The 26,060-nt window shown below is 43.5% G+C and overlaps 1 protein-coding gene across 2 annotated transcripts in view; it reads right to left on the reverse strand.

Moving 5' to 3' along the window:
- Window positions 1-8,663: 8,663 nt before the first annotated feature.
- The window catches only part of ABHD12 (abhydrolase domain containing 12, lysophospholipase), an 83,713-nt gene continuing 66,316 nt past the window's right edge, over window positions 8,664-26,060 (reverse strand). For both annotated transcript variants that reach the window (XM_066595798.1, XM_066595797.1), the window contains exons 7-13: window positions 19,261-19,390; window positions 18,953-18,990; window positions 17,643-17,722; window positions 17,285-17,367; window positions 14,096-14,174; window positions 11,885-12,012; window positions 8,664-10,372 (exon numbers count right to left, since the gene is read on the reverse strand). In XM_066595798.1, coding sequence (XP_066451895.1) covers window positions 10,342-10,372; window positions 11,885-12,012; window positions 14,096-14,174; window positions 17,285-17,367; window positions 17,643-17,722; window positions 18,953-18,990; window positions 19,261-19,390 — 569 coding nt within the window. In that variant the 3' untranslated portion in view covers window positions 8,664-10,341. The remainder of the gene's footprint in view (window positions 10,373-11,884; window positions 12,013-14,095; window positions 14,175-17,284; window positions 17,368-17,642; window positions 17,723-18,952; window positions 18,991-19,260; window positions 19,391-26,060) is intronic.

Genomic DNA, 26,060 nt, shown 5'->3' on the forward strand with positions numbered 1-26,060 from the left:
GGGGCTTAGTAAATTATATGATGCCCTATGTGTGTGCTGGGGGGGAGTAAATGATATGCTGCACTATGTGTGTGCTGGGGGGGGGGGGGGAGTAAATTATATGCTGCCCTATGTGTGTGCTGGGGGGGGAGTAAATTATATGCTGCCCTATGTGTGTGCTGGGGGGTAGTAAATTATATGCTGCCCTATGTGTGTGCTGGGGGGGGGGGTTAGTAAATTATATGCTGCACTATGTGTGTGCTGGGGGGGGGTTAGTAAATTAAATGCTGCCCTATGTGTGTGCTGGGGGGGGGGAGTAAATGATATGCTGCCCTATGTGTGTGCTGGGGGGGAGTAAATTATATGCTGCCCTATGTGTGTGCTGGGGGGGGGGGGGGAGTAAATTATATGCTGCCCTATGTGTGTGCTGGGGGGAGGGGGGAGTAAATGATATGCTGCCCTATGTGTGTGCTGGGGGGGGGGAGTAAATTATATGGTGCCCTGTGTGTGTGCCGGGGGGTAGTAAATTATATGATGTACTATGTGTGTGCTGGGGGGGGGGAGTAAATTATATGCTGCACAATGTGTGTGCTGGGGGGGGGGGGGGGGAGTAAATTATATGCTGCACTATGTGTGTGCTGGGGGGGGGGGGGGGGGAGTAAATTATATGCTGCCCTATGTGTGTGCTGGGGGGGGAGTAAATTATATGCTGCCCTATGTGTGTGCTGGGGGGGGGGTTAGTAAATTATATGCTGCACTATGTGTGTGCTGGGGGGGGGGGGGTTAGTAAATGATATGCTGCCCTATGTGTGTGCTGGGGGGGGGGGAGTAAATGATATGCTGCCCTATGTGTGTGCTGGGGGGGGGGGGAGTAAATTATATGCTGCCCCATGTGTGTGCTGGGGGGGGGTAGTAAATTATATGCTGCCCTATGTGTGTGCTGGGGGGTGGGGTTAGTAAATTATATGCTGCACTATGTGTGTGCTGGGGGGGGGTTAGTAAATTATATGCTGCCCTATGTGTGTGCTGGGTGGGGGGGGGGAGTAAATGATATGCTGCACTATGTGTGTGCTGGGGGGGGGGGGGGGAGTAAATTATATGCTGCCCTATGTGTGTGCTGGGGGGGGGGGGGGAGTTAATTATATGCTGCCCTGTGTGTGTGCTGGGGGGGGGGGGGGGAGTAAATTATATGCTGCCCAATGTGTGTGCTGGGGGGGGGGGGAGTAAATTGTATGCTGCCCAATGTGTGCGCTGGGGGGTAGTAAATTGTATGCTGCCCTATGTGTGTGTGCTGGGGGGGGGGGAGTAAATTGTATGCTGCCCTATGTGTGTGTGCTGGGGGGGGGGGTGGGAAAAGATATGCTGCCCAATGTGTGTGCTGGGGGAGGGGGGAGTAAATTATATGCTGCCCTATGTGTGTGCTGGGGGGGGGGGGGGGGGGAGTAAATTATATGCTGCCCAATGTGTGTGCTGAAGGGGGGGGGGGGAGTAAATTATACGCTGCCCAATGTGTGTGCTGTGGGGTTAGTAAATTATATTCTGCCCAATGTGTGTGCTGGGGGGGGGGGGAGTAAATTGTATGCTGCCCTATGTGTGTGTGCTGGGGGGGAAAGTAAATTATATGCTGCCCTATGTGTGTGCTGGGGGGGGAGTAAATTATATGCTGCCCTATGTGTGTATTGGGGGGGGAAAGTAAATTATATGCTGCCCTATGCGTGTGCTGGGGGGGGCGGGGGTTTGGGGACTACAACATGCGATGCTTTGATCGCTTCTGCAGTATGACGTAATGCTATAGCATTACGGCATACTGCTGTTTGACAGGCAGTCTATCAAGCCACCCCACGGGGTTGGCTTGATAGGCAGTCTGCTAAGGCAGCCCTGGGGCCTTTCAGAAGGCCCCCGGCTTCCATGACACCTGCACAGCCGTGTGGGACCCCCGAACGTAGTTCAAGGGATTTAAATGCCGCTGTCAGAATTGACAGCGGCATTTAAAGGGTTAATAGCCGCGATCAGCCAAACGGCCGATTGCAGTTATAGCCCGCGGGTGTCAGCTGTTATAAACAGCTGACGCCCACGCTGTATGAAGAGAGGTCGCCCCGCGACCTCTCTTCATACATACCTCGACGCTCCATGACGTACCCTTACGTACAGGAGCGGGAAGGGGTTAAAGGAGTACTTTCAAGTTTTGCCACTGAATGTCATTATGATTTTCAAGGCTATCATACAGAGAACGCTTCATGGTGGGGCACCGCACTTAGATTGAGCTTGGTCTGCCATAAATCTATAGCCGTCCTGTAGGAGAGGTAAAAATATTGCTCTGAACACAATATAAGCTGAGCGTTGCATAGGACACTGTTTCAGGCATGAAGGTGATTTACTTATTAAAAAGGACTTTTTTTCCTAGGTGGAAGCACAGTCTTATATTTAGCTCACTCTTCCCTACATCTATTATAGAGCACTATATTCTGTGGGCACCAGTTCTAATTTTAAAGTGAAATGAAATGCTGCATACGCAGCCAGGAAGTCATGAAGGGTTCTTTCCATCTCCAAAAATTTCTTGGTTTTTCATTGTGTATTTAGAAGGAAGCACCCATGAAACACATGGCATGCTACACATCGGGCATACATTCTCTTTACTGCATTGACACAACAGGGACTGACATAGATGGGTCAGTTGAGTTCATAGCTAGTGGTAACAATACCGTGCGGCAGGAGGCCTCAAGTTATGCACTATATTCTGGAGGCGATGACAGAGATCTGTCTTTCAGCACTATGCTTCTATATGCAGCTATACGAACCTCCACCAACTTGTACTAGAAAAGGAGAAAGAATTAGACTAATCACCATATTTTTGCACTCCTCTCTGAGGGTAGCATAAGGTGTGTGTCACACCGATTACAGTGATGTCTGCTGTGGGGATTAGTGCAGTAGTTTTGGAGAAACTTACATTTTATCAGTTGCAGCACATGCACAGAGGACTACTTTAGGTAGTCCTGGATATTCAAGAGCTACAGGCTACCTACACCCACTCTGCTTTCCACTTATTGACCACTGTCTCCTTTTTACTGTGCAGAGAGAGATGCAGGGTGGTTGAGTGGATATAGCTAGCCTGCAGCTCATAAATATGCAAGACTACTTCTGTATCTTGCTGCTACTCAACAAAAGCAAGTTTCTCCAAAACTGCTGCACAGATACAAACAGCAGACATACCAGTATCACTGTAATCAGTGCGATAGGCACTACCTTATGCTGCGCTCAGTGAGGACTGCAAACACATGGTGACAGATTACTTTTAAGGGTCAAATCCTTGGCCATAAAGTATTAATTTGGGCATTCAACCTTTGGCTGCTTTTGGATATGTTGTTAGGAAGATCTGATGGCTAGGATCAAACCATATCCTTGATAAAAACTGAGATAAGTGCACAGGAAGGAAGGCTTGACTGGCTGGTGAAGGTACAGTAATAATAATTTTTATTTTTATAGCACCAACTTATTCCAAAGCGCTTTTAATGCATGGGGAGCTCAAGCAGGAGAGGGTTGGGTGGTGCAGGAGGCATGGAAGCAGAGAGCGTACATGAAGGGAGTAAGCTCAGGGTGGGAAACTAGGTCAGGAGAGCTAGTATGTTTCCTTGAAGAGGCGAGTCTTTAGGGCACGCCTGAAATTTCGTGTATCAGGGGTGGTCCAGATGTCTTGGGGTCGAGTGTTTCATAGGATCGGTGCTGCTCCGGTGAAATCCTGGAGGTATTTTATTCATAAAGATACGCGACGTTGCTGTGAACAACCAGACAAAAGAGGACCTACATAAAATGTGGTCCCCACAACTCAACTGTAGCGGACAGTGCCAAGTGTGAAATGTATAACCATAGGGCCTGCTGCCAGGGTCTGCCTTTTTACCTGAATGAATGGGTACCATAAGAATCAGCAAAATAGACAATTTTTTTTTTTTTTACTTGTGCTCAAGGACAAATGTTATGACTTCTAAATACTGCAGAACATGAGGGCAACTCCACACAGAGGGTTTAAAAAGTCTACACACCCATTATAATGCCGTATTTTTGTCATGTCAAACAAAATGCGACGAGGATGAATCATTTCAGATTGTTTTTAACAGGATCATACAGATAACGGGTCATAACATAAGGTGGAAATAAATCGCAAATGATTCAGCTATTTTTACAGGGATGTGTAGACTTTATCTCCACTGAAGCAGCTGAGGAGTCATTAATTAAAATCATTAATCAGGGCAGTTTTCAAATTGTTATTGAATGTGCAATTCTAATGATAAATTGGAGATTAACAGCCCGGTTGTTAGGCCATTAACAATCAAATTTGAAAACTATGTTGGCATATATTTCTTACATTACCCTGGCAGTGCTGTGGCTGCTACATATAGACTCATCCCAAATGCTAGAGCTTAGTATCATTCTGAGGGCTCCTGCACACTGGCGAGAGTGATAGCGCCCTCGCAATGCGTGTGGAACCCCTGGCTGCGAGGCATTTTCATGTGAAACCAGAATCACTGCGGGGGTTCCCTTCACTCTATTGCTTTAAATGGGGAGGAAGCAGTGACCGCCCCATTGAAAACAGTGGGAGAACATCGCGTTCCCCTGCTCTGCTGTGACAGCAGCAGCAGGGTATTCCTCCAGCCCTGCGGGAGGTCCCCGCATCACTTAACACCCTGTGATTCACAGCCGGATATCGCCCTCACAATGTACATGGAACCCCTGGATAACTGAAGACCTTGCCACAGTGTTCAGGGATGAGAGGACTCCCCGCGAAGATGAATAAATCCCGGGCTGCTGCTATCGCAGGATTATAAACAATGGGCGATATCGCAAAAAGAGAAAACATGCTGTGATGATTTTTTTTCACGCTGCATTGAAATTCATTGGTTTCATAATTATGCATTTTTACTCCCCCTTTGCAACGCAAGAAAATCACCCGATTTTCTCACCAGTGTGAAGGAGCCCCAAGGCCCAGATTCTTAGCTTTCCAATTCTAGCAGCACCAAAGCTTCAGGGTGTAGCTCCCATTTGACATTGGGGAGCAGGATGCAAAGGTTATCTTCCTGGTTATGTGCCTATGCAGGGAAGGGGAGAGCTGCAAGGGACATTACTAAGTGCACTGCCCGTTTGTCATCTCTCCCGCTTTCCAACCTCCAGTGACCCAAGGGCAGACATAGGAACGTTTCTTCATCTCATCACCACTTACCAATAAAAGGATGTCTGACCAGGGTTCATACATGCTTTCAAAAAAAATTTTCCATGGCAAATTCTTGATTTTCAATGACACTCGGGAAACTCAAAATACACACAAAGGTTTAGGGCTCCTTCACACTGGAAATCGCAATATCGCTACATGAAAATTGCAACTTTTTCCCTGCGATTTTTGAGCGTCAGATTTGCATTTTCTTGAAAAACATGGCTGCCACTTGCGAATTTTTTTTTTTTTAGCATAGGACTTTCTAATGATAAAAACGCATTGCACGAAAGTCACAAGTTTCTGCTTTGCAATGTGATAAAAAGGAGTCTCCATGAGGAAAACATGGTAGATTTATAAAAAAAAAAAAAAGGCAAAATGCAGAAACATAGGACATGCGGTGATTTCGTTCCCCTTCGCAGCATCGCAAATGTGAAGAGTACCATTGAAAATCATTGGTTTCATAATTCTCCACTTTCGCATCGCTCAAAAAACACATGATTTTGTCGCAAGGGTGAAAGCCCCCTTATTGTTTTTTTTTTTTATATACAAAAATAAAAAGACACCCCGGGTAGTCAAGCTATTTCCAGTTATATAATTTTTTTTTTTTTTTTTTTTAAATCCAACCATGAGAGGCCGGTTGAGAACAAAAACTTTAAGGCCTCATGTCCACGGGGAAAATCAGATCCGCTGCAGATTCTACATGTAGAATCTGCAGCGGGTCCCTCCTGCCCCGCGGACATGAGCGCTGAAAATAGAAATTTAAAAGCATTTACCTATCCGTAGCGTGCGGGGAAGGTCAGCTGTTCCTCACGGCCGGATCTTCATTTTCGGCCGGCGGATGAATTCCTGACGCCGGCGGCACGTCGTCGACGTGCCGCGCGCATGCGCCGGGCACATCCGCCGAGCCGAAGCAAGGAAGATGCGGCCGTGAGGAAGAGGAGACCTTCCCGGTCCGCTACGGATGGTAAATACTTTAAATTCCTATTTTAGGTCTCCCGCGGATCCGGACGGCTTCCATAGGCTTCAATAGAAGCCCGCGGGAGCCGTCCCCGCGGGAGACCCGCACGAAAATGGAGCATGGTCCAGATTTTTCCATGCTCCATTTTTTTTTAAATCCCTTTTATTGACGATCCGCGGGTATTTATCTACCCGCGGGTGGTCAATGCATCCCTATGGGGTGCGGATCCGCACGCGGGAGATCCGCTGCGGATCTTAAATCATATTTTGCCCGTGGACATGAGCCCTAATGCACTTCAAAATCTGAAATATTTTTTGTATTTTTTTTTTAAGACTCTCAGTATTGAGGTTCTTGTGTGTTTTTAGTTCTGTTTATCCCAAACAATTTTCTTCCTTTGGACTATAGTGTTAAACACAATACTGGATTGTAATGGAACAAAGAAATGGTTTTGAACAAACAGAACTAGAACACACAAGAATCTCAGAAATTATTAATACTCAGAAAAAAATTCCATGACAGAAAACAGAAATCCATGACATTTCCAGGTATTCCATGACTTTCATCAAATTCCAGGTTTTTCATGACTAGTATGAACCCTGATGAGTCACCCGGCCTCCTGCAGTCAGTTTTGGTCTACCTGACTGGGCCCTATTTTTCAAATTTTACAGGTGTCACTAAGTAGTAAAAAGTTTGGACCGCTGTTACTTATACAAGTGATTCAAAGAATGTTTTTACATGACACCATGTTAGTGGTGATTATCCCACATGCCATTGACCATTATAAATTCTGGACATACCAAATTTACATATAGATTTTACTTTGGGACATGAGTTGAAATTGCCCTTTGTACCATTTTAGGGTGCGTATGACTTTTTATTTCATTTTTGTGAGGCAGGATGCTAAAAAGAAATCCCCAATCTCGGATTTTAACAATGCTCGCCATGAGGCCCTTATGTGGAATAAGCTACAAAAATGTTACAGTATCTATCATTACTAATGCATCGATACTAAAGTAACATTTTTTAATTAGCATTTTTCACCAATAAAATAAAAAATTGCGTTTTATTGGGAAAATTACAATTTTATTTTTTTCAGGGAAGGGGTTTACACGTAAACATATATTTTTAAATTCTTTTTTAACCCCATTTATTCAGCCCACAAGGGAATTTGAAAGTGCATTCCTTTGATCGCTTAGATAATTGTCAAATTCTTCATTGACAGTAAGGTCTATTAATGCTAGTGATGGCAGTGACCATAAGAGGCCACCATACATGGCAGACTAGGTGGTCATGAGTTGACCTCCCATTGCTATGGCAACAATTAGCATGCTATGATCGGATTGTGGAAGTGCCAATGGGGTGAAGGAGGGAGCCCTCTTCAAACCCTCTAGATGCTGCCGCCTGCTAGCAGCATCTAAAGTGTTAAATTACAAGGATCGGAGAGGAGCTCTACAACTGCAGCTAAGTTACAACTGCAGCTAAGTTACAACTGCGAACTACTAACCCGCTGCACCGTACATGTACAGTGCATGTCGGGGAGGAGTTAAGGGCTTATGAACACAAATATTCGGCCCATGTGCCATCCATGTATTTAACGGACAGCACATGGATCCATTATAGCCAACTAGGCTGTACACACAAACGTGTTTTTGTTTTTTTCCCCACACATGGACTGATGGCTGCATGGAAAAAAAAAAGAAAAATACAGCATGTCCCATTTTGGTCCTCATCACAGACCATAATTGGATATGAATGTCCACTGTACGTCTGTATGCTGTGCATTGCGTCCAAGAACATCATCAAGAGCACAGGAGCCTAAAGTGCTGGCATCCATTTTTTTCTGCAGGGGCAAGCAGTTTCCTACGTATTCACCCCGTGCCTAATCAAACCACTTGTCAATTCCATGCTGTTTCGGCACTTTTCTAGCATTCTGATAGCCAATATGTTTGGTCTCTTTATAGATAAGCCACAGGCACATAAATGTCACGTTACACGTATCCCAAGCTTGTATCGTTTGGAAATGTTGTGCGTCCCAGGCTCTGCACAGGTCAGACCTTTGGTCAAACACGAATTATTCAGCATTTTTTTTACAAAAGGTTATGTTTTCATAAACAATGTCCAACATTTATTGAGACTGGTGTTTTACATGCCAGTCTATACAGAACAAAAAAAAAAAAAGTTTTCCCCAAGTCAGAAAAATTTCATCTATTCGCGCTCCATTTCACCATTTTCTTGCTTTACTATTAATAAGTGTCACTACAAGTCATTGACCGTGCTCACCCTTCATAAAACAGTAGCACTTTTCAAAACTGCAAATTTTCTGGTGTAAACGGACTAATAAATGTGGGCGAAAGTACATCAGATGTCATCTTTGATAAGAAGAATAGTGCCCCCCCCCCCCCCCCCCCCCGTTCAGGCTCCCAGACCATTTATCCATATTGTATACTGTAAGGACTTGAGCAGCAGATCCCACAAGTCTCCTGCTTATATAGTCGTGTCCTATAAAAAACTGGAAGACGCTGGTTTCAAATTATTATTATTTCTTTTAACATTTAAAATGCAGATAATAGCAAAACACATAATGGAAGAAACAGATTGGTACTTTAGAAATGATACAGGCTGCAATTTTGTAACTCCGTTCTGCAGGTTTACATTAAAATATTAAGCTTCTAGTTCCGTTCTGTCAACTAAAAGGACTAAATAATAAAGTCAACTTTAAAAATGTAGACATTTGTTCCATTGGTGCACAATAAGTAGTTCAAGTAAGCCTTAAAAAGGAATATGCACATATTTCCAGTCGTAGGAGTAAATCCTTTTTCACGGCCACTATGGAAAACCATCTGCTATCCACTTCTAGTGCTTGGATGCTAAAGCATTGTGCGAGATGGGATCTTCGAGAGTGGCGTATATAGACAGTGCATGATACCAAGTAGACCGGAGTGTCTGAACTATGGATATAAGCGCATGTGTAAGAGTTCAGCCCTTATAGGGCATGGTAATTTGGAGTGTTTTATTGACACCCGTGATCCCATTAAGGGTAGCATGTTAAAACAGACCAGCTGTAGAGTGTAATGTGCGTTTATGAAACCTCTTCAATATTAATATATTACTTCTTACCTCTGCATTCTGCTAGCTGAGGCTCTCCAGCTCTTCCTAACTGCAAGGTTAGGACTTCACATAGCTGGAGGGTCACAAGCCGCTGAATTGGGTGAGAGTGGAGCATTGTAGTGGAGATGTAATTAATCTATTTATAAGAATACCCAAAGTGAAAATAATGAGAGTGTCACATTTTACTAACCAAATCCAGATCAGGGTCAGACCTCTGGATTTCGTTACTAAACTCCCCTCCCAAAAAACCTTATTCTACCGTCCCTTCGGATATCCCACTTCTCCTTTTTACTATGCTTTACCCACTAGTCAATCCTACTATACTACAGATTTCATTACCTATGGTAAGGAAAATAGGATTCTCTCCGATAAGACGTCCTCATGTGGGATCCTGCCCGTTCGTTAAATCTCTAATGCCTTATGTTACAGGTACATTATTCTCAGGCTGGGTAGTGGAATCTGTGCAAACGTCCGACAGTCTACATTTCTAGATCATAAAGAAAGGTAGAACCAATAACCACTCACCTCCAAACATAACCAGACACCTATGTGCTATCAGAGAGGAAGTACTGAATATAGGAAATCTGAGCATTAGAAATCACAGTAGCATGCACAACCTCTAAAGTTATTGCGTAGATAGTGCCTATGGGACACAGCTCCTCCAGTTAAAAATATAGCAGCTCTCTTAAAAACCCATTTAGGGCAACAATCTTCATCATCATCAGTAACTTTTCACCGTCACGGCACTGGCACAGGGGAAGCACCGGGATTTCAAGTAACAGATAATCCATCCTCTCCTGAAGGCTCTTTCAGAGATTTCTGCATTTGGTTTTAGGATACTGTTACTTGAAACATCCAATGCAAGTCCCATCACAGTCTGACAACTGCAGGCAAAAAAACAATAAATTACAACGCGAAAATAAAAAGTCACGCTTATCCAGGAGTTGTACCCCAAAAGACACTGGAATGGACTATATCCCATGTGGAAGTGTAGGCAAGCATTGACACAGTAAGTGTCAACCTCACACAGGGATCGTCACGCTGCTGGTCCCCAAATCACGCACAAGCATCTGAGTGATCTTCTTCAGTGGTTTTATTGCTGCTCCGTGCCGCCGAGGAAATCTCTGCCGAGAATAGAAAAAGAGTGAATGTTATCGTGTCAAATTAAGATGCAGCAATACTATGTTTACAGGTCACATGTTTAGACCATGATCAGAAGTCATATTCTTTATATTATATATAATTTTTATTACTTGTATGATTTTAAAAGGCAAACCCAGCAAAAACGATTTTCTGAGACATATATTTCTCAGAAAATAGTTTCTTTGAGTTTGCCCTATAAAATCATACAAGTAATGAAAATTCTTTTCATAATATATAAATATATATACACTAGAGATGAGCGAGTATACTCGCTAAGGCACAGTACTCGAGCGAGTAGTGCCTTAGCTGAGTATCTCCCCGCTCGTCTCTAAAGATTCGGGGGCCGGCGGGGAGATCTCCCTCTCTCCCCGCCGCAACTCACCTGTCACCCGCGCCGGCCCCCGAATCTTGAGAGATTAATATACACATACACTTTTTTTTTGGCTTTCCCAATAAAATAATCAGAGTAAAGCATTGCCCAAGCACTGCAGAACTAAATTTAAACTCCTCTACCTCACCCACAAAGCTCTACATGGCGCTGCGCCACCATACATTGCCTCCCTCCTGTCCGTACACCACCCAGCCTGCTCACTCCGATCCGCTAACACAAACCTCACATGCTCGCCTACAGGACTTCACCAGAGCAGCACCCATCCTCTGGAACACTCTACCCCAAGACATCTGGACAATTCCCGATGCATGAAATTTCAGATGTGCCTTACAAACGCACCTCTTCAGGGAGGCATACCAAATCCCCTAACCTAGTCCCTCGCCCCTCCCTATGGCTCCCCACACCTTCCACCCTGCTTATTGCATACGACCTCTACCCCTGCACCTCCTTACTGCCCCACCTAGTTTTCCTTCTAATAACTGAATTCCACATGAAATCCCCTACTGCCTGTGTTCTCCCATGCCTTGCTCTCTCCCCCCCCCCCTGTACCTGCTGTACCACCCCCACCCCATTTGTTTCAAACTGATTACATTTCACATGTAATTGTTGTATTGTTTGCATTTATCCCATGCTTTAATGCGCTGCGGAATAAGTGGCTACTACACAGATAAAGATTATGATTATTAATCAAGTAGAATTCTGTATAATGCACAAGAACTACTTTTTTATTGTATTTTAATGCACCTAAATACTTGAGACATTCCAGCATCTTGGAATAAAATTCATGTAATAGTGCTGTCCTGAACACAGTCCATTCCCACGACGGCAGAATGGAGATCTCCGAATGTGACGGGCACATAAACTAAGCATGGGTCTGAACATCGCATTTCTATATTGAGCAGTGTTACAGCTGGGCCCCGGTACAAAGGGGACATTATGTACTGGAGCCAACTCACTAGAGAACAGCGCCGTGCTGAAACCCTGCAACTGTGTTTGATAGTAGCTACAACAGATCTTTAATTAGTTAACAGTGACAACTACAGAAAATAAGAACTATATATTTAGATTCAGCTTCCAGCTGAGGATTTGTGCATAAACTCACCGCAGTATCTGTTTCAGTTCTGGACTCCTGTATATATACTTGTGTCTATATCCCAGGTCTTTGTGGAAAGGGACAAACTGCACCTTGAAGTCCCGTAAACTGCGTGCTGGGGCAGCAATGTTGTAAAGCTACAGGAATATACAATAATACGGTGACACAGTTATATTAGAAGGGGAACCTGGAGATGAAGCAGGACCAGAAATAAATATACAGCTAAAAGCAGGAGAATCAAATTTGCCTAGCGCAAACAGTTTTACATATACATACTAATGCTAACCCCCTAAAGGGAGCCTGCCACCAGTTTTTAGGGTAGTTGAAGTCTTTCCCGCATGGCTTTTGTTATTAATGTTGAACAAAGAATACCTCTACAACAGAGGTTTAAAAAGTTTGGTGGGCGGGCCACTCCACCTGTCCATCCACCTGTGACGTGGATGACGCCGTGCCGTCGGCTCCTGGTGAATGTGCAGATAAATCTGCCAACAAATGGCATGACTTAAGTAGCTTATCTGCGCATGCGCCACGAGCTGTTGGCACAATGCCATCCACGTCGCAGGGGGCTGGAGAGGCGGACTTTGTTGGAAACTAATGCATCTATGGGAGCGGCACTGGTCCGCCCACCAGACTGCTCCAGCTGCAGTTACATATAGCACGCAAGATTTTCTCACGTCTATTATACGGATATTTTTATCAACATGGATAACAAAAGCAATGAGAAAAAAACTGCAACTACACTATTGTAGCGGTGGTAATTTTTCACTGTGCTAAAAATTACCGACAGGTTCCCGGTAATGACTAAAGTGTATTGGTCTTATAGGACTATGCGTTTTTTTTTTTTGTCCTTTAAGTGATTTTGAACGAATTGTTATTTAACAGCCATAATTTTGTCGTCCTACCAAATTAATTTGGCTCCTTTTTTGTGTCTTTTTTTAATGCTTTTTCTAGGCTTTGTTTTTTAAAGTGTACAGAAAATTAGAAAAAAAAAAAAGTGTGTGTCTTTTAAAATTTGTAGATTATTCTTTAAGTTTGAAAATTGATACTAAAGTATAGTATTGTATTAAAATGGGATTCCTTATTTTGTTATGGTCATTTTGTGGTATAAATATATATAAAACATCTAAGCAGGTGGTTTGGGTTGACGTGGGCGGTGTACTTTTTGTTTATTTTTATATATGTTTATTTTTGTTGCATAAAAAGGTTATTTCACAGTTTTCCTCCATTGTAATTGAAGCATTCATAAGACCCCTAATTACAGGTCAAAACAGCCCCCTGTTGTAACCGTCACTGACAGAGCTGATCTTGGTCTGTTGTATCATGCAAGGGGGCACCTGATGTAAATGTGTTGATCAAGTCCAATCGAACCCGTGGCAATGCCACTGCCTCTATTCCCTACATATAATGAAAAAAGTTTGGTACGGTGTTAGCCAGTAGAGCAAAATGGGATTGTTCTCAGCAAGAGAAACCAAGTAATTTTGTAGAGGTTATACTTTTTAATAGCTAACGAAAATACATGATGTAACAGCGAGCTTTTGGACCTCTCGTAATGAAATAGATCTGAAGAGACACGCATGCATATTTTATCTATACATACACAAATACTTGTCAGAAGTGTATGTATGTGTATATATATTTCGAAGAGGCATAATATATATTTCATTATGTGTGAGGAAGGACCCCGAGAGGTTCGAAAGCTCGCTATATAATCATGTATCTTTGTTAGTCATTTTTTTATTCACTACACAGAACTCCTTGGGTGCTATGCAGACTGCAAAAGAGAAAATAAAGGCAGTTACAGACCACTTCTACCTTCCCATAAGGGTCCATGGCTGCCTCTGACTCCTGAACTCCCCGATCTGCTCATGCTAGATTCTAAGAGTTTGAAGCGGCACCATTAAAAGATGTCACTGCAGACTCAGGACCTGCCCCCCCCCCCCCCCCCGTCAAGGTGGGTGGTCATTAGGAGAGTAATATTTGAAATGCTCATAACTAGTGTTACAGATTAAGATACAAGTTCAATGTATTCTCATGTTGAGAGTTCAGTCAGTCAGTGTTGAGGAGGCTCTGCCAAATAATACATATAAAAATGTTGACTGTTCCACCCCCTTTGACCCCTAAATTCTCAGCATATTTTCATAACATTTTTGCTGGCATTTACTCAGTTTTCATTCCACAACAGATGAAAAATAGATACTGAAATGCAGATAATAGAAATACCTTTCTTCCTAGATGGAATGGGATCACGGGGTCATCTTCTGCATGTAGTATGAGCAACGGACAGGAAATATACTTGACACTAGAGCAAGAAACAAGATAAAAGATTTCAGTCGGCATCTTTAGAAACGTTATAATGCACAAAACAAAGCCAATTTGTTCGCAAAGCAACTAACAGCAAGCAGACGGTCCCCAATCACATCACCTGTTGACAGGACAGTCAGCCATACAAACAACTGCATGGCATATGGAATAGCAATTACAGCACTGAATGAACGTGTCATTTACTGCAATATTTATGAGTACGACCTCTGTAAGCGTAAGGCGTCTTCATTCCTTGAAGGAAAATCATATTACTGGTCTGAAACTTAAAGAGGGCCTGTCATGAGATAGAATCAGCAGGGCAGGCTGTATGTCTCTGCAGGCGCGGTCTCGTCGTCTATTCCCGTGTGTTGTTTTTTTTTTGAGAACTCAAGTTCCTCTGGGCTTTACTTTGCTCCGGCTACCAGCATGCTTGATGTGTCAAGTGGCTGGTCCCCACCCCTCACTCGTAACGGGTCTGATGTTATATATTAACAGTGAGCGGTGGGGACCACCCATTTGACCCAATGACAGTACCAGAGGTATGGAGAGCTCATCTGGGCAAAAGAGGGGGAAGAGGGGAAAAAAAACCATATATGTAACAAAACCCCCCCATACGGATAGAATGAGCGAGGCCGGGGCTGCAGAAGCATAGAATCAGCTTTTATTTTATTCATGACGGGTCCTCTTTAACCCTTTAGCTGCCAGTGGGTTATGGCTATTTTACACCTGTAAAAGCCCAAATAATACACACTTTTTACATGTACAGATAAATTCTAAATTACAACTATGGAAACCATAATAAACCTCCATACCCATATAATTTCCTTAATGTAGGCACCTTTAACACTTTGAAGATGCCACTCAGCACTTTATACACAAACATCTTCATGCAATTTTGCAACAAAGTATAATATTCCAGAAAAATGCTTAAAGAGTACCTGCACTTTTTAAATGTATAGAATATGCGTTTCTAAACAATTCTGCAATAGGTTTTATTAGCCTATTCTGTACAATTTTCTTACAAGACCTCTCTTCTGCTATGCAGCTAGGTGAAGATGGGGTGAGAAATCCAACTTTATCTAGTTGTATAACAGTAGAGGCCGCTCCAACCAGAGGTGTCTGCAGCTGTTCTCTTCCCTTATTACAGTTTATAAACAAATGTCACTAGTATACACAATTTATTTTTAATAACCCTGTGCCCCGTGACCCCCTACCCGACTGCTTTACAATTCGCATGTCGCTCAGCGCTGTGAAGGAGAAGCATTCTATTCTGCATACGGCTTCTCTCCTCACAGCGCTTGCTCTCTGCTTGAATGCTCTAGTTGCAACGCAGCCCGAGATATAGCAGTTACAGTTTTAGGGTATGTTGACACAGGACAGATACAATGGATTTGCATGCAGAAAATCTACAGCATACTACAGTAGCAGCATAATAAATGAAACTAACAAATTTCATCCAGACTCGAAAAATAATCTATGCTGAAGCGGACCTGATTTAAATTCCACAACACATCAATTTATGCTGTGAATTTTGACACTGAATTTCACCCTTTTCAATGAGCGGTGTGAAATTCGCAGCAAATTCTGTATGTAACACCTTCAGATTTTCTCTGTTGTATTTACATCCTGTTTGGACATACGCTTATACTAAAGGCCTCGTTCAGACGAGTGCCGTTTTTGTGCTGCCATGCAGCGAAAAAACAGCGCTGCTATAGACCTGAAAAGATCGTGTGAACAAGCGACTTCAAGTTCCGTGAAGTCGCCCGTTCACACGATCAGAGGCGCATGCTGCATGCTTTTAAGGTTCCCATAGGAGCCTATGGAAAACATGCAACAAAGATAGGACATGTCCTGCTTCACCTCAGAGCAGGCATGAGAGTTTGCATTCGCTTGCCCTATCTTTGTGAGACACGCTGATTCGGTGCGTCTAACAGTCCTCCATGTGAACGCTTCTATAGGAACCTATGGGGATCCCAACAAACAGTTCCCTATATTTCAATGCCCCAGTGCTCCATAAAAACAATACTCAAGCAGTGAGATGGGAGGTTAATGTCACACCTGAATTTTAAGACCGATAATAAACTCTGCACTTAACTTTACCCTTTATGCGAATGAAAATCTATTGAAAATATAATTTGAATTATATAAAAGGGAATATTTGAACTTACTCTACAGCTTAAAATTACATTCAAACTGTTAAAGGTGTTCTCCAGGCAAAACCTATTGACAGTGGGAAGGGATGCGGAAGTGCAACAACAGCTCCAGCTCGCATCGATTTCAATGGGAGTGAAGCCAGCCAGCTAGGCTGCTTCCTCTCCTATGATGCACGTCCGGCCAGCTGCACTCACAGTAGGCTGAGCGATCAGATGATTCCTGGGGATCCTCAGGATAGGTCATCGATAGTTGTACGGCTTGGATCTGTCACTTGGGACCCCGACCGATCAGCTGATTGTGCACCTGCTGACAGCGCCGCAATTACACAGGGGTCACAGCAAAAGTCTCTGCTCCGACCACTGTGTAGTCGCTGGTGCTTGTAACTGCAGGCACGGCTCGCGTTGATTTTAATGAGAGCCACACTTGCAGTTACAAGCGCAGGCCACTACACAGCGGTTAGAGCAGAGACTTCAGCTTCGACCCCTGTGTAATTGCGACGCTATCAGCGGGCGCACAAATCAGCTGGATCAGCTGACTAGGTTGGTATCCCAAAAGACGGAACCCAGCTGAAACAACTATTGATGACCTATCCTGAGGAGAAGTCATCAATAGTATTTTGCCCAGAAAACTCCTTTAACTATTGATTCTGATAGGTCAACAGTTTTTGCCCAGAAAACCCTTCAAAGCCATGTTCATATGTGCCTTTAAAACTCAGATTTACTGCTCCATTATAAGAGCAGGAAAAAAGGAATCTCCTGGAAAGCGGTTCAGTTTTATGACCGAATTAAACTGAGCCCATTGACTATAATCGGTTTCTGTCATCCTCCATGGGCATTTTAACGGGGGAAAAAGTCTTGCATGCAGGACTTTTTTTTTTGTCTGGCCTATGGCTATTCATCAGAATTCAATTGTAGGCTTATCATTGCTCAATATACAGAAAGAAAGGTGACTTACTTGTCATCATTTGCAAACTTTATTCCACTCGCTGTGATGGGATCAAGGAAGAACCAGTCAAAGCCAGGGAAATACCTGTATATCTAGACAAACAAGAGAACAAGAGAACATGTGACTAATGTAAATAAAAGCACAGTGGATTGCCCCTGCAAGCAAGTACTAGAATAATGACTGTAGAAACTTCCTCCCTATGGCAAGAGCAGCAATATTCCTCTTTACTTATATCACTTTGTATACAGGGTTTTTCATTCTATACATTAACAAACACCAATCGTAGAGTTTTAGCCTTTAATTTTACACTACATGCGCACATAACTAAAAAACACATGCATAGTAAAAACAGATACCAAGTACTTACCACCGAAAATGGATGACTCTTCGCCTCTTCGCGGATGTTTGTAAACGGCGATTCTAATATTAGAGCGTCAGGAGGAGTTTCTGGAACAAATAATTTAAGTCAATGCATGCAGAGCTGTAAAGATTTCCACAATGTTAAGTAAAAAGGCTTAACTCACTTTACTGCTAAGGAAATTTTCACCCGCCAATACCCATATATTTCTTGAAAACTCACTTTATACTCATCGGTCCCTTCATGTAATATTGCATAAAAGCATAACATTTTGTAAGAATAAAAATGCATAAAAATTCAAGTTTATGACTAAAAGTTTGAGTCCAGTAGAGGCAGACACCTCCAAGAAATGAAGGTTCAATGTGTGCAAACTTTACTGATGCCATTTATGTCTATATGCACATACAAGCCAGAACTAAATAGACCCAAAATTTCCATGATCCAGATGTCAATAAACATTAGTTACATATGTTGTGATTGGGTGCAGGGGGTGATTGTGATTACACCTGTAACTACTCAGAATACCCCAAAAAGTGCCAATCGTAGGGTACATATTCGCTCTCACTGGAAGATATGTGATAACATGAAGGAAAGCTGTAGTTACTGTAAGCTGTACAAGGGGAGAGCGATAACAGTAAAAGGCTATGCTTTCTGCTGTTACTTGCAACCTGACCTGTAATTCCCCTCTCACAGTACTGCACCCAAAATACAGTATTTTTTGGACAATAAAATGCACATTTTAGCAAGATAAACTCTTGCTAAAAGAGGCTGCATCTTATACACAACAGCAATAATCGCTGGTATGGCTGTTGGGCGCTTATGTGCCTTACAGTCCTACCTTGTAAAGGCATCTTAACTCGACAAGGTCATAGCACCGTAAATATACGGCACTTAGTCCTGGGCTTTAATCCCAGCTGATAGTAAATATATGGCATGGGATTAATGGTCGAGACCTCCAATGTCACCGACAGCCGATTCTGCTTTCTCTTTGGTTGTGCGCAACAGTCATAGGCAGAGCTAGACCCTGCAGTTCTGACATGCCAGAGGGCACCCTGTGATTATGTGATTGCCAGGTCGAGTTGCATTATTAGAGATGGGCATAGAAAAGATCACACAGCACACGGCCATTGTCCCTGCACTCGATACACTGCTCGTCCTACTCGTGTGCTTCTGAAAAAGGTTAAATAAAAATCTGTAGTCTAAATAGATTATTATGGGGTCACGTGCTGTACGTGGAATACACACACGCACACAACACATAGCCCTTATATACAGCCATGTGTCTGAGTACTAAAATGCCGCTATAATTACATACATACCTCTTTCGCACAGCCTCCTCACTAAGTTTGTAGCAACCCTAAAATCAGAAAATACAATCTTTGAGAATTTATTATGGTTAGCACTGGAGTTTTATTCTTCAGACATCCACTCTGTTACGGTCCCCCATGATCAGTCGAATCCTATAGCAAACCAAAGTCCTTTTCTCTATCCACTCCACAGGGATGAATGGAGAGAGTGACTTCCAGTCTGATGTAGAATTCAGCTGGTCACTGCATGGCTCACGAGAGAACGGTTTTGGCATACAAATTCTTGACGATTGCATGAGACAACTGTTTTTTAACCTTACCCTGTGCCTAACGAATGTCCCCAGATGTACACAGGATTGTCCCCACTCCTGGCCTTTATCCAGTCAAAGACATGGAGAGCGTCATAGGTCATTCCAGTCTCCGACGGAGAGCCAACAGAGTCACCCCATCCTAAATAAAGATAACAAACATTTTAGATTTAACATTATATTAATGGCTTCTGTACAAGCCTGATTATACCATTTGTAGTAGTTTTATTAATTCATCTGCCAATGCAATAATGTTATACTGCATCCCACATTTATGCAATAAATTCGATGAGATGAAAGAGGTTTATGGGGAGGATTCCCTAATCATGTGATGTAGTCAAGACCTGGCATCGTCAATTCAAATATGATCAGACGTCAGTGGAAATGGCTCCAATTCCAGGGTGACCCCACTTCGCTATCGATGAACACACCATTCAGCAAGTGGAAGTTCCATTTTGGAAAATTGATGCGTAACCATTCGCAACCTAGCCCAAAAGGTCAAGATTAGTGTGGGGTCTGTAGAAAAAAAATCATCCAAGACCATCTTCATATGCATAAGATATCCTCTCGCTGGGTTCCCCGGCTGTTCACACCTTTGCAGAAGAAGGAACGAGTTGAATGCTCTCAGGCTCTTTTGACGATGTGCCATAGAAACGAGGAGGACTTTTTCAATAGATTGATCACACAGGATGAGAGCTGGGGCCATTACTATGATCTGGAGACTAAAGTCCAGTCGATGCAATGGAAGCATCCAGACTCACCGCCTCCAAAGAAGGCACGTGCCCAACCCTCGGCAGTCAAAGTCATAGGACCAGCACGGTGTAGTCTTGATGGATACCATGATTACTGGGGAATACTATGGTTCACTGCTGCAGAAACTGCAGGAAGCCATCAAAACCAAGGGACATGCCATGCTCACCAAAGGTGTCCGGCTTTTGTCAGACAATGCGCCAGTTCACAACTCACATGTTACCTAGATGGAAGAAATTCTACTGCATCCCCCTTATGCACCTGACCTCGCACCATTGGACTTCCACCTCTTTCTAACTATTAAGTTATTTTTGAAGGGCAAGCATTTTCCAGATGATGAGCTGCCTGTCGACTTCTACAAGCGAGGTGTTTACAGTTGCATAAAGAGATGGCAGAAGCGTGTCCCCTTAGGTGGCACCCATGTAGAGAAGGACTAATAACTGGGCCAACTTTCGTTGCGCTCAGTCCACAGGAAGTGGGTCAGGGGAAATCTTTAATGAACGCTCCTCACAGAATGGGAATACCCCTTGAAAGCTTATACTATTAAAATGCTATATAGTATACATGCAATGTACGTAGCTATAATGCAGGTAACCAATAAAAATATAACATGCATGCAAATGGGTATTGCAATAAATTCACATAAAACCTTCTGCAATCAAGAACTATTTGGAAAACACTAGCCATAAGAATTATATTGATATCCTCAAGATAAAAGGAGATCTACACCAATGATGGCTAAGCAGTCATCCATGGGAAGTATCAAGTCATAACCTACTATAAGGTCAGTTGCACATTGAAGAAAAGCGAGTAATATGTACAGTATGTGTGTATGCACATAGTCTCCCCGGCAATGAGGTCCATACATCAGGGACTCGCTGCGAGCAGTAATAGCAGGGGATGTGTGCAGCACAGAGCTGCTGGATTAATAGCTCTCTTGATACTCTCACTAAGGGTTGTTATTATGATGCTAATGCCGCCCACACTAACTCTTCTTACAAACACTGGTCTGTGAATTAGCTGCCTCTGTGTATTCCCACAGATTCCCCTGCTAGATACAAGTAATCATGTTCCGAGATGGAAGGATACATAGCAAAAATACTTGTGGGAAAAAAATGTGTAATTAGAATATACGCTCATTGTGGAAAAACAACACCACAATCCCTCCCATAGAAGGATGTCGTAATGGAGTTATAACATTGTTGGAAGTAATTACAAGATCAGAGCAAAAGGATCACTTATTGCGAAAAACTAGCCCCCTCTATGGAGGCTCTAGTACCCTGTTGTACAGCCTCTAGCTTGGATAGAAGATGTGATACAGGCAGCCATAGAGACTCTAGTGCCCTGTTGTACCCTCCTCTAGCTTGGATACAAGATGTGATACGGGCAGACATGGAGGCTCTAGTATCCTGTTGTACCACCTCTAGCTTGGAGACAAGATGTGACATGGGTGGCTATGGAGGCATACAAGTTCCGTATGGTATCCTGCGGCACATCACTCCACACTTGCTGCAATTGAGCCTCAAGATTGTGCAAACTTGTAATCTGTTGAAGTTGGCATCTCATACATGTCCATTGGTTATAAATCTGGTAACTGCGCAGCCATGGAAGTGTGACAATGGTGTGGAGACATTCCTGTGACCCCCTTGTGTGTGCGGCCGAGCATTATCCTGCTGGAAAATACCTCTTGGAAGCCTCATGCCATGAGAGGAACACATGTGGCTGCAGGATGTCCTGAACATATCACTGAGCTGTCATTGTCCCTCCTACCACTACTGGGGGTGACAGACTGTCATATGCAATGACGGCCCGAGACCATCACACCAGCAGGGGGCAGTGTGCCACTCCACAGCAAAGGCAGGACTGAGGCGCTCACCCCAAGGTCTCCAGACACGAACACGGCTGTCATCTGTGCCCAAACTAAACCTGGATTTGCCACTGAAGACAACCCTGTTTTAGTCTGTAGCAGACCAGTTTCGTCGGTCATGATACCACTTCAAACGGAGGAGATGGTGGGTGGGTGTCAAAGGCAGTACACATGATGGGCACCGTGAGACCAAATGTCCTTTAGGCAAGTGCCTGGAAAACTTTCTGACAGACACAGGGATGTAACGATGACTCCACCTGTCCCTGGGTGGAGGCCAATGAAACAGTTGGAGCTTCTTGTGCTTGACGGACGATCAGACGACCCTCTCTACTGGTGGTCTGTCAAAGAGCATCCTGAGCCCGGTCACCTGTGTGCCCTCACACATCCACTGGTCTTCATAACACCTCCTAACAGTCTGGTCAGAACGACCTAGATGGCAGCAATTCATCGATACAACCATCCAGCTTCTCACACCCCAATAATGCGCCCCTCTCAGACTCTGGTAATAGGGTGAAATCTCTTCTTTGCGTCGTAGAGGCATCTAGTGGTCAACAATCACTACACAAGCGGAAGAAGAGGTCACTACACACAAGGTGCCTCTGAGAGCCTTTTATAGGTCAAGGGGAGGGGGGGGGGGGGGGAAACAATTTTAGGGCCTCAGGTGACAAGACTGTTGATCTAATCACTCCACAACTCTCATCATTTGTATATCTGCCTGAGATGTAACGGTGTGCCGAATGTTGCAGCAAAACAACAACTTCTTCTAGGGACTTGACAGAGTTTATGTCCCATCTGGTGTCATTCACAAATTTCCCAATCAGTAGGATATTACTAACGACAAAGACCTAGAACTAGCAGACATCAGAGAGAGATTTAATACCGTCATCAGATAAAAAGGATAGCTTGAATGTCAGCATTGCATCTTTGCAATCTTGCTAGGCAGAAAACCACCCCGTGAAGTTTCAGCTCACAGGAGTCTTTTTCAAACACCCATCCATATGTACCGCACTGCAATGTGCTCCATATCTGTGGTGCAGAATCTACACAGCAAATCTGCCACATCTAAATGCAATCTATCATTCTTTGTAATGTGTCCTTGTAAAACAAATGTGGTCTCTAGCATGCACTTGGCATCCCCACTGGCCAATGATACAACACAGCCCTGAACTCGGCATATACTGGCATAGAGTAAAAGGGGTTTTAGGAAGACGAGCCCTTTTTTAAAAATAAGCTCGAGTGGTGATTAGCTGAGCATATCTCTCTCTAAAGCAATTACCGCCTGAAATCTGGCATCCATAAATATGCCTCGTCTACCATGAAATAAGTTTGCAATTGGAACGTGCTTATTTTATGTGCATTTGCTGTAATCAGTGTGACCTGACAGATCAGCTTTCTGATGAAGGCGGTTAGAAAGAGCAGGCCATTTAATCCACCTTGACTTCAGTTATTCAGACGTCATCTACTGGGATCACATTCTCTATGACATTCTGCTGCATCAACACAACAGCCAATGCAGATCTTTACAGAAAGACTAGAAATGATAAGACTTGAAGGACCTTTTTTTATAAAGTATTTTAGTCCTCCTCGCCTCCCACTAAAGTCTCTTGACTCACAACAAGCTGACTCACCGTGTGCTAAACTTAGACTCTGTTCACATCTGCATTATTGATTTCCGTTCAGCATTGTCACAGGAGCAGAGCAATGAGAACAGCAAAGAGTACTGGATCCGCTACACCCCGGCACATAGTGTCCCCCCACGGACCCCATTGAGTAAAACGTGTTCGACGGGTTTCCGTCATGCTGTCGAATATTTTACCGGACAAAATAGTGCACCATGTTGTCCAGCATTTTGGACCAGATGCACAATGGAAACACGGATGTGCAACAGAGCCTTAGTTCTGTCAATGCAATGTCCTTGAAGACACTGTAGAACTTCTAATATGTGGACCTCTTTAGATATTTTGGTCTGCAATGCAGAAATAAATGTTATCAGAAATTAAAGGTCCAAAGCGGTGACTATGATTGGCTGACTACATGGACTGGCTTTGTCAGTATGGCGGGCAACCAAGGAAGTCCAGCATTTCACTAATACTCCTCTATGGGATAATCCCACTCTGCCATCACTGCAAACGTTGCAGGATGTTGGATTGCTCTGGGGATACATGTATTAGAAGATATGTATGAAGATAATATAATGCTATCTTATACACAACTACATGAAACGTTACAGATGCCCAGATTGCAGCTTTTTAGATACTTTCAACTAAGGCATGCCTTAAACACTCAATCCCCACCAAACTCTGTCAAAATTTCTATATACCCAATAATAGGAATTCTTAAAACACAGGGACCTAGAGGATTGATATCACAACTGTAGACACATTTACTGTCGGCCAAAATGGACCATGACCCGTTGACGATATATGATAGGTGGAAAGCTAATATCCCCACACTCACAATAGAGGATTGGCAGGCGGCAATGGGATCACAGCTACTGGTGTCGCCAGCAATCAATAATAAAGTAATACAATTGTATATTGTATATCAGGCATACCTTACACCAGTCCGTTTGAATAAAATGGGTAGACTTGGCAAAACAACCTGCCATAGATGTTACCAAATAAATGCAGATTTTTGGCACTTGATGTGGGAGTGCTCCTTTGTAAGAAAATTTTGGGAAGAAGAACTCACTAGTGGTCAGGTGCAGCAGCTAAACTATCCATAAACTCCACCGGTTTCAGTTCGCATAGAGAGGCAGCTCACCAATATGCATAAAGAAGTCTAATCACAAATCAACACATGGATCAGTAAAATGTTTCCAAAGTAGGTTCAAAACTTAGTATGTTTAGTGCCGGAGCAGGAACGCCCACAGGCTGAACAGCTCCCCCACCCGCGCACACTGCTCTACAGTTATCCTGGTCCAGCGCTACACATAGTAAGTTTTGAACAACAGAGAATTCCATGCAGGAAAAAGTGTCATCCACGCTTGCTTGCAGAATAAAATATAGAATCTTCCTTTATTTAGACATATTTAAAATTGCCAGGTATACACATCTCTAAACCAGACGCGTATCGGCTGCACAGAGCCTTCGTCAGTGGTATGATACCATTGACGAAGGCTCTGTGCAGCCGATACACGTCTGTTTTAGAGATGTGTATACCTGGCAATTTTAAATATGTCTAAATAAAGGGAAATTATATATTTTATTCTGCAAGCAAGCGTGGATGACACTTTTTCCTGCATGGAATTCTCTGTTCTTTAAAGCCCAGGACCGGGGGCAGGTGAACCCGCTTGAGCAAGCAGTGGATCGTGAGATATATGAAGTGAGCAAGCTGACAGCACAGCACACCATTTTTAAGTTTTGAACAGACTTTGCAAATATTTTAGAAAGACATCTTTATGCATATTGGAGTGCTGCTTCCATAGGAATTCTGAAACTGCCAATTATATCTATTGAGACATGTTAGCGTTAGCTTTGTGCTTCGGTCCATTAGGCTACTCTCACGTGTTCAGAAAACGCAGCAACATTTTACTGTGCTGCGTTTACAAAAGCATATTACAGCGTTTTCTGGGTGATTAGGTGCATCGAAAAGCGCTAAAACATGCAAAAAAAAAAAAAAGGCAGGAAGTGCTCGAAAATCACGGCGTTAGGGCGCTGGTCTGCAAGGCTCCATTGAAATCAATGGCATCGTTGTACCGCAGTGTTCGGGATGCCATGCTAATTGCAGTAAAAGGAGGCGAGAACAAATTAGTATTAATCTTGAGGCTGTGCATTAGGAAGTGCACAAATGTTTAGATCAGTTTTTCTGCTCCAAAAATGGAACAGAGAGACTGGAATCCCAAACACAGATGTGATGGTACTCTAAGGTCTCCCTCACACAGGCGGTTATTGTATAGTGATTAGCGCTGCTTTTTCAGCGCTGTACTAAACGCTGTACAAGGCTCCCAATCATTTCATTGGGCCTGCTCACACACTGCGCTTTGACGGCGTTGCATGTTCTATTTTTGGCCGTTTTCAGCCCTGTGTTGCCCATTGAAATGAATGGCTAGCAGTTTCAACACTGCCGAAAATGCGGCACAACTTGGGGAGGCGCTTTTGGCAGCACTAAACGCCCTAGCTACACTGCCGGAGTAAAAAAAAAAAAAAAAAAAATCAATACTCACCTTACAGGTGATGTCGCTGTCCCCGGCGGC

This window comes from Eleutherodactylus coqui, chromosome 3 (assembly GCF_035609145.1).
Source record: "Eleutherodactylus coqui strain aEleCoq1 chromosome 3, aEleCoq1.hap1, whole genome shotgun sequence".
NCBI lineage: Eukaryota > Metazoa > Chordata > Amphibia > Anura > Eleutherodactylidae > Eleutherodactylus > Eleutherodactylus coqui.